The 9,928-nt window shown below is 32.4% G+C and overlaps 1 protein-coding gene across 3 annotated transcripts in view; it reads left to right on the plus strand.

Annotated features, from left to right (window-relative positions):
• Positions 1-7,380, plus strand: part of LOC148624036 (BTB/POZ domain-containing protein 17-like) — a 7,669-nt gene extending 289 nt beyond the window's left edge. Inside the window, exons 2-4 of one of the 3 annotated variants that reach the window (XM_088566457.1) lie at positions 301-379; positions 2,852-3,183; positions 4,346-5,559. In XM_088566457.1, coding sequence (XP_088422583.1) covers positions 349-379; positions 2,852-3,183; positions 4,346-5,437 — 1,455 coding nt within the window. In that variant the 5' untranslated portion in view covers positions 301-348 and the 3' untranslated portion in view covers positions 5,438-5,559. Of the gene's footprint in view, positions 1-300; positions 380-2,851; positions 3,184-4,345 lie in introns of all 3 variants that reach the window. The other 2 variants (XM_088566458.1, XM_088566459.1) reach the window with 2 other exon arrangements.
• Positions 7,381-9,928: the final 2,548 nt, after the last annotated feature.

A 9,928-nucleotide genomic window follows, 5' to 3' on the forward strand; every position in this document is an offset into this window, starting at 1 on the left:
ACACATGTTTATGCATAACTATTGTATAATTATTTGTATGTATACCTATATTTTGTAAATTGTATTATGCGCATATACATGTAGGTCTTAATCAATTACTGTAATTGTGTTTGAAACCAATAAAATATTTAGTATTTAAATATTTATTTATCCCGTTTGGATGTGACCACCATCAATTAATCCTATAGAAACATAATTTGAAATTTATAAAATAAACATGTATATAGATATCTTGTTGAATTCGTATAACTAAAGGAATTGATGATGCTGATTATTTTCAGACTTTATTGATTTTTACAGATAGGTTTCCATTAGCAGTTACATGTATGTGACATTTTTTTTATTTGGATGTTTACTGGCCTAGGAGTAGAACTCGCTGGCAAGTAATTCTGACAAACCAATTTTTCATCCTCTCCAGTGAAGCAAGTTCATGCCCAAAATTTAAGACAAAACATCTAACAGATTGCTGATATTTTTCTTTCAAAAATTAGCAATCATACAACAATTTTTGTTTAGGAAAAATATTTTTGTGAGCAGGTTGGCAAGAATTGCTTCTGTCTTGAAAATGGGGAGATCTACTATGTGACCTGTATACAAAATATGAAATATTTATAATAAATGGTTATTACACAATCTTGTCACATTTATAAACAATAATTGTTATAACTATATTAGACAACATAAAATTAATTAAGATTTATAGAATACTACAGAAAATATTTATTACCTCAAACACATTTACATTAAATAGTTATGGCATATAATATAAAGAATTACAAAGCAACATATTAACACACGTTGGATAACCACACATATGAATATTTTCATGAGCATGATGTGACAGTGGTTTAACTTTTACAGAATTATTTATACATTTATTCTGATTTCCTAACATATTTTCATAAAGTTATACAGTGAAGGGTACGTTTGGGCAGTAGTGACGTAAATAGATATAATTACAGTTAACCAGTATTATCAACATATTAAACTTACAATTTCCTGAACTTTTTCTTCCTTGACAATGACATCACAGTAATTTGACATTTTAGTGGTGAAAAAGTGAAAGAGTAATCAAGGGAACCAAGGTTATAGTGGTAATCAAAAGAATGTAATCCAGGGACAAAGACCAGACATGGAAAACAGACATTCACAAAAAAGAACATAAAGTAACTAAAATCATACATACAAAGTAACAAAAATAAATGAGCAACTCGGACTCCACTAAAAACTGGGAGCATGGACCAGGTGCACCGATAGGGCAAGCGTCCTCTGCTTTTCTAGAAACACCCGCCGAAAAATCATAAGTGTATATATGTATGGTTTTTCTTTATTTTTTCACTTTGTTACCACTAAAACATCAAATTACTGTGCTGAAATCTACCGATATATTATGTGACAGCTTTAAGAGTTATTAAAGAAGTACTGTTCAAAAGAAAAGGCATTTTATTTTGATTGACTTAAGTTGGAGATAAATGTAGGGTTTCCTGCAAAATACAGATCTGTGTAAAAAAAAGCTGTGTAGCTACCAGAGTTCCCTCAATAGTATGAGGATTAGATGGTCTGGCACATAGTTGGTTTGACAAGTCAATGGTCCAACAGGTGGATGGTCGGACAGGTCCATAGTCCGACATGGAGGTGATATTGAATGTTGTGGTGATAACATAGTAAATTACTTCATTGATTGGTATATTCATTATTCAACAAATCATTCGAATCCTTGATTAAATATAAAATATTGTAAATTTAAGCATCCTGGGAGATCTTCATCGATGCAATAGGTTGTATAAGGTTTGCCTATATCACAGGGACTTGAGGTCATGAGTAAGGTCCATTAAATGGGCAAAAATTGTACTAAAATGCTGTCAAGTGTATAGCTGTGGATAGTAAAATGTAAAAAAAATCGTTATAACAGCATTTTAGAACAATGTTTGCCCATTTAATGGATCTAACTCATGACCTCAAGTCCCTGTGGGTGTGACAGGGCAAATATCAAGGTCTAAGTAACTACCATAAAAAAACCCACTTACCAAACATGAGATCACCTGACATTAAACCAAGAGTGAGCTTTTGTCATAATTTTGCACTAGTCCATCAGTTCCTAAACAGTTTTTTTCTTCATTTTCTAAAGGATTATTTATATGATATGTTTTACCAAGTTTGAAGGTAATATCTTTGGTTTTGGTACCCTTTCAACAATATATGACTGCTATGTATGAATAAATGATGTAGATAAATAGAATAAAAAATGAATAAAAATTCAGCTATTATAAATGGTGTCCAAAGTTATAAAAAAAGGTGTGAATACAGGACTTTGAATCAAGTTAGGAGTGTGTATCCTTGAAAAATGGTCCTTGAACCTAGGTCTTATAAATAACACTAAGTTAAAATTTAATTTTGAAGAAAGATAATATCCTACAGGAGTGCTGGGAATGCCCTGTCTATATCTGCGTTAGCTGACTGCTCACTGATTTCATCAAATTGGGTTTAGTAGTTTTCTTTGGATATGTGCTTTAAAGATGTGTGACAGATAACCATTCATGAAAAAAAGACAATATGTCTCACCATTGAGAAGACATACACTGTACATGTAGTTATATGCCTGAACAGAACACCTTTTGTTATTATATCATTATATAGTCTGTGGATGGAGGTACAATTTTTTCTTTTTCTTTCCTTTCAATATAATTTACTAGAACTGTTGGACTATCAAATTTTTGAACTATCAAACTGTTGGACCATCTACATGTAAATATAACATACTGTTTTTTTTTCACCTTGTATCACCTTTGCTAATGGCATCTTCTGAATTTTATATGGATTGGCACTTTATTAAGTTGTAATTTTGTTATAGGAAAAATGGCATCTCCTCCGAATATTCAACAATTGCCTCTTCATCCAACTCAACAGCCAGTGGAAAGTGGAAACCCATCAGCTGCATTAACTGTTACACTAACATCATCACCATCAACCTTAAGTCTTTCTAGCCCAGAAGGTATTGACTGTTATGGTAATGAGAGACAAGTACTCACAAAGCAGACCAAATTTTTCAACAATGAAGCTTTAAGTGACATCATTTTAACAGTTGGTGGAAACAAATGGTTTGCCCATAAATTTATCCTGGTACAGTGTAGTGATGTATTTGAGAGAATGCTAAGTGAAGATTGGAGCCACAATGAAAAGAAGGTAAATTTGTAATTTTAGTAAAGTTATTGATTATTTACATGTTCAAGTTCTGCATTCATTTTTAATGTGACCACCAAAAAAAATGGGGTCATGTAATGGTATGGCACTGTGCTTGTCATCCATAACACTTATGTCCCTGACCTTTTTGAAATTAGGTGTGAAAAAAAAACAAGCATTTCATAGAATTTAACTGCATGTTTATTATAACTCCAGAAATTTATGCTATTGATCCACAATATTCTTTACCGCAAAGGTTGTTTTGATGGGTTATGGCTCGAACAGTTAGGAATCAGAGGCCAAAAAAGAGCCAGATATAAGCATTAACCTGATGTCTTGACGGAAACTTGGCTACTAGTGATTGAAGAAATTGTACCACAAGGTGCCTTACCACAAAGAGAAGGCTGGAATTAATTTTGGGGGTTATGACTTGATTCAGTAATGAATTAAGGGTGAAAAAGGAACCAGAAGCAGTCATTTTCTTGGTGTCTTGATGATACATTTTTTGTACCTTTGTTGAAAAGGGATGGATTTCTTTGAAATTGTACCACAAGATGCCATGTTTCCAAAGGAAGGTTTGGATTTATTGTGGGAGTTGTAACTTGACCCATCTAAGAGCTATGGGCCAAAAAGTGGTCACTTAAAAGATTTTGAAAAAAATTCTTATCCTCTGCCATACATGTATGTCTGATCCCATCCAAAATTCAAAGCTATATCAAGCTTGAATGGTATGTCCATACTTGCCCCAACTGTTCCAAGTTGAACATCTGCAGTCATTTTAAGCTGTGCCTTGGGAAGCATTTCATTAGGCATTAGACTGAACAATGGAATATAAACCTGTTAGTCAATCGGACAGGTAAGCAATGATTGTTTTAGGATACTTTAACAGTTTAGATTTATGACAAGTTCATACAATTAACAGACATTAAAAGACTTGTTTGGACTAAAAGTAAAGAGTGGAAATACAGCATTGTCTATCTTACCTAGATATTACGTATGCCCTATAAGTTTATAATATAGTTTACTGAGCTGCCCTCATTTCTATAGTTCCTGCACCAATTTTGTAGCAATGGTACTGGTGCTGAAAGTAGTATACATGTATATGATTGATTGTGAATCACAGCTAATTTGACCAATGACACAAACTCGTTTCCTAATATTCCAGGAAGTTGAATTGGTAGAAGACAGTGAATGTGTTGAGGTATTTCCAAGATTCCTCCAGTTTCTCTACAGTTGTCATATTAAACTGAACATGGATAATACATTATCTGTCCTTATATTGGCAGACAAATACAATGTCACAAGTCTCAGGCAAGTCTGTACTAACTTTGCCTGTTCTTTCATTATTCCAAAGCTACAGCTTAAAGATGTGTTCCATCAATGGTTCCAGTATGGAACAAAATGCTATCATAAACAGCTAGTCACATCATGTATCAATGTTTTGGCGGAGAAAATGGATGAAGTAATTGGCTCTGTTGAATGGGAGCAAGAATGGTTGAATCTGGATAGGGACCAGTTGGTTGAGTTCCTCCAGAGTTCAGATCTTGTTGTTAAAGATGAATATGAGTTATGGGTTGCTGCTGTTAAATGGCTGATGTCACCTCAACATCATTCTCGTTTGGAAGATCTTGTAAAAAATTTGGAAGAAATCGTCAAACATATAAGATTTCCTATGATGGCTCCTCAGCAGTTATGTGACATAGAAAAATCAGATATTGTACATAAGCATCCTGATGTTTTCCAGAAGCCATTTTTACTGGCTTACAAGTTTCATGCTCTGACACTAACTGGTCGAGCTCAGGAAAAGTGTTTCACATCATCAGTTTGTCTTCTAAGGAACTACACAGATTTGAGATGGGATAAAAGGTTTGTTATCCAATACCCATCATGTCAGAGATATAATGAAATTAGTGAAAGATTTTCTACTAGGGCATCATCTTTGCCTGCTCAGGTTTGGGACTGGGAACTTAAAGTCTTTCCAAAAGGTTTTAGTTCCAATGCTGATGACTTCCGGTGCATTCTCTATTCAAACTTGATTCTCGACCAACCAAGACCAATTGAGTACTTATTGTCAATTGTTGGCAAGGATGAGATTATTCATTCTGTTTATGGGAAAAAGAGTTTCTCAAAGACCCGCTACACAGCGGATACAGAGATGGACAAGAAAGTCAGTGTAGCTGAGCTTGCTGATTCCAACTCGCCATATCTTGTTGATGATAAACTCATTCTTCAGATATCACTAAAACCTGTAGATTAAACCAGATGCCTTGTGAGCAGGATTCATTTTCTTCACTTGGCCCCATGCCAGCTGAAAAATCCACAAATTGATGTACATCTGTCTCGGTAATGTCAGAAAAAAATGCTTTTCATGCTCATACATATAGTTTATTTATTTTTGTTTTTGCTACAGTACTGGTATCTTGTACTTCTTCCATTACCTAAATATCAATACAAAAAAAAAAAGAATTCAAATGCAGAATTATTTAAGATCTGGAAATATTTTCAAAGATGTAATTTGACCAATATGAACAAAATTTGAAAAGGATTATGATTCACAAAAGGTAATGTGAAAATATGTGTATTGCACAGAAAATTTTAAGAAGTCCTGTGCACAACTCATGAAATATTTATGGTGCACAGGATTTACAAAAAAACTTACCTTACATGTGAAACTTTCAAAATTCTTTGCATGAATCTGAATAAAATTTGATGAACGGCATCATGCAGAAATTGAAATTTAACCCATAGAATTTCAATTAATTGAAAATACTGCTACTTCATTTGTTACAATTTTTGTGGTATGTCAAAACTTTGGTTAGATGAAATGCATGGATCTTAGTTCACATTTTGTGTGAAACTTTGAGTCATAGTTTAATGGACCAAGAAAACTCTCTACAATTATTCTTTTACAGAATATTTTTTATTGACGTCCATATTGTTTATCTGTTATTGTGATATGAATTATTTAAGTCCCTTCTGTGACTATATTTGTTAAGTATGAGGTCATAATTCTTTATTTATTGTGAATTGCAATAAAGCTTTTATTTTCCTAATGTATATAGGAAAATCTGTTTTGGTAATTATATGTTTTGTGTTTAACTCAATGTATGTTTATGTTTCTTTCAACAGTGCAATTTTTTATACCACAACAAATGTTTTTTTTTTTTGGTTGTACATGTATAAGAGTCTGTTGACTTTCATTAATTTACGATGATTCCTAGAGACATTGTGGAAGGCCTTATACATGTAGCTTTGCGTTTTTTTTTGCCCCACCAAAAAAAGGGGGAAAATGGGTGTTATCATTAGAATTGATAGGAAATGTCTATTGATGAACTGATTTTTACATTTCAGATGGTAATGTGTTCCTTTTGAAATTCTGTTACAAAACTTTTTACAGGGTAGATTTACCTTTCACCTTATTGGAGTTAAAGGGGTACAAAATTGGGCCATCAACATTTTATATTTTTGGTCCAAATTTGAAAATGTTTCCATCAGGTTCTTTAAAAAATTCTGTCTGTCCCCTTTCAATCAGATTTCAGATATCTCTTAAGGTTTTTGAGTTGTCAGGGGCCAAAAAATCAACTTCTTTATCTGTGGTCTGATAAAAAAAAATTCTTTTTTATTTATATGAAAATCTCTGCTGGCATTCTTCTATCAGATTTACATTGCTTATGTTGTTTTGGTTACAGGGATTGAAGGCAAAGGTCTTTAATTAGTACCCATAAAGCAGAACTTATATAACTTCTAATTGACTTTAAAATTTTGTGCTATATTTTGTCCAAACCAGTGGTTGTGTACTTGTGTCCATAATGAACTACATGTATAAGTCCCTATGGTTAAGTGTGTCAAAAACTAATATTGCCTCCACACTTTCCCCAAGTGAACAGAGTTCAACATGCTGGATCATACAGCTGCAAAGCAATTAACCAATGTGATAAGTTTTAGTAAACATTCTTGAAATAATTGTTAGATTTATGAGTCAGAGGTTGGTTATGGTAGTACATGCTTCCTCTTCTAAAGCTTATCTTCAGAACAGTTATGATTAATGATATTTTTGTGCATTCTTGGTTAATTTTGCTTTCTCTTTTACAGAAATTAAAAAGTTCATTGTAATAACAGACTTTGTAACTGAAACAAGAAAATAAACATGTTACTAGTAGTTTATAAGTATACATATTAAACTTAGATTATGATGACATACTTCTCAATGTTACTGTTGTTGTATTGTTTAGGAACTCCAGTATGGGCCATATTCTTATTTTTATTAGTTCACCTGGCCATGTGAGCTATTGCCATCACTTGATGTTCGTCATTGTCGCCATTAACAATATTTCAAAACTCTTCTCCTCTGACACTACTTGACCAATTAGAACCAAACTTGGTATGAATGTTCCTTGGGGTATCCTGCATAGAAGAGATGTGGGGATTTTTTATCCGTTGAAAAACATGGCCACTGTTACTAAAAATAGAGCATAGGGGTCAGACAGTAGTTTTACACATATATCTCCAAAACTGTTAGGTTTAGCTAAATTTTACTAGATTAAAGTGTTTAGCATGATGAGATCTATTTGTGGTTAAATTTTCACATTAATCTGTTAAGCCATGTTTGAGTTATTGCCCTATTTCAATGTTTTTGCTATTTTTTTATGTTATTTCTTTCATCACTCTTCTCCTCTGACACTACTTGACCAATTAAAACCAAACTTGGTATGAATGTTTCTTGGGGTATCCTGCATAGAACTGGTGTGGGGATTTTTGATCCATTGAAAAACATGGCCCCATTACTAAAAATAGAACATAGAGGTCAGACAGTTGTTTCTCGCATATATCTCCAAAACCGTTAGGTTTAGCCAAAATCTGTCTTAGGGTAAAAGTGTTCATCATGATGAAATCTATCTGTGGTCAGATTGCTTAAATTATCCTTATTATAAGGCCTTCAATAGTCTTCAGGGATCAAAGTTGTCAGGTGACTCCTTGTAAGTTATTGCCCTTGAAAGATGAAAAGTCATGTTTTTTTTTACAGTTTTCAGCCAAAACCTTGAAAACTATAATAGATAGAAAGAAACTTTCAGTTGCTGAAACGATCCTTATGGTAAGTCCTACCAAAGTCATCTTGAGTCAAAATTGTTGGACAACTCCTTGTTAAATTTATTGCCTTTGAAAGAAAACTTTTATTAGGTGAGCGATTCAGGCTCCTGGGAGCCTCTTGTTCCCATGCATTAAATATTACTGAACAAAAAACATTGCACCAGACTTCAATTTTCATGATTTTTGTACGAAAACTTACTTTCTTTTGATACATTTTCATAATAATCAGAGGCTTTTAAATATATTGAAAATGTAATTTTGTAAAGAAAACAATGGAAAGGGATAAAAATGTTGCTGAGCTAAAATGGATCAGTATCATTTTTGCAACTGTATAAAATTGAATCATAAGGTTCAATTCCCCAGAAGAAAGATTGGGATTGATTTTAAGGGTGATGACCGGAACTGATCGGGAAATGAGGGCAATAAGGGGCTTGAAAACAGCATTTCTTTGACTTAATATAAATTGCTAATTTGTAATATATTTCAATTAGATTTGATTTTAAAAGAATATTGGATTCTTTGGTAAGCTATATCCTGTCTTGTATTGAGATTTTTTTGTTTTTGATTTATCAAAATATCTTATGTTGCTGGTTCATTGCTGGAACTTCCTTACTGTTTCAGAACACTACTCAAAAATATAGTCCAAATATAATTTCTTTCATATCATTCAATACATGTTTTGTAACCTGTAAACATGTTTCAGGCAATTATTCAGGTCAATAATCTATTATTTCTGCAAATAAAATTAAGATCTAGTCTTCAAATGAAATGAGGGACTCCTTTCTTGATGTTTAGTAATAAATTAGCATTTAGGAAATGAAGTCCTTGCAGTAATTTGCCAGGAAGTATTAAATGTGCTAATCATATTCCATTTAATACAGTTATCAGTCAAAATCTCCATTCTATTATCAATATTTTATGATTGATAAACAGGAAGTAAAGAGCAGTGATTCTAACCAAGTAAAATTGGCAGGAAAATTCAAATTGATAAAAAGTGTCTAGTTTTGAAAATCTTAATATGTTGATCAATGAAATTATTTTCTTAAGCTGAAATTAGTTCCATTTGAGTATAATTACAGTGTAGGATAATACTCTGTTGAAATACTTTTGAATGTGATTGCAAATTTACTTTTAGACAGGTTTAAAAAAATGGTGAAATGGTGAAATAGAACAAAATTTGTAAATGTGTGTGAACTTTGATACTGTTTAACTATCGATTAGAGTTTTTTCTTCAGAAATCGGTTGATTGATATTCAGTCTATACATATTAGAAAAAAACAGTTCTAAATAATATGGGAAATGCAAATCTATGATAATAGTTTTATTTTGTGTCATGTAATCATTTAAATTTTGTCCAAGCAACAGTTTTCACAAGAATGAAAAACCCCCAGTGCTACACACACTTTGATTTATTATGGACCTGTTTTAGTCTACTTTGATTTCAAAAGAGTCAGAAAAATTTTACTTCCTTTGGTTCAACTAAACTTGAATTGTTTTGGTTTCTTCTTATTGAGAGTCCAATTATGTTTTTCACTAAAATTTATCATGTGGTCTAGGGGCAAGAGGTGTTTTCATTTACAAAGTAGTAACCCTTGCCTTTTATCTTAGACTATAGTGAAGTCCTTTTTACATGACAACTAAAAGATAGCAGTTATATAAT

The sequence above is a fragment of the Perna viridis genome, chromosome 2 (assembly GCF_037379345.1).
Source record: "Perna viridis isolate PV_CMFRI_1.1 ecotype Kerala chromosome 2, ASM3737934v1, whole genome shotgun sequence".
NCBI lineage: Eukaryota > Metazoa > Mollusca > Bivalvia > Mytilida > Mytilidae > Perna > Perna viridis.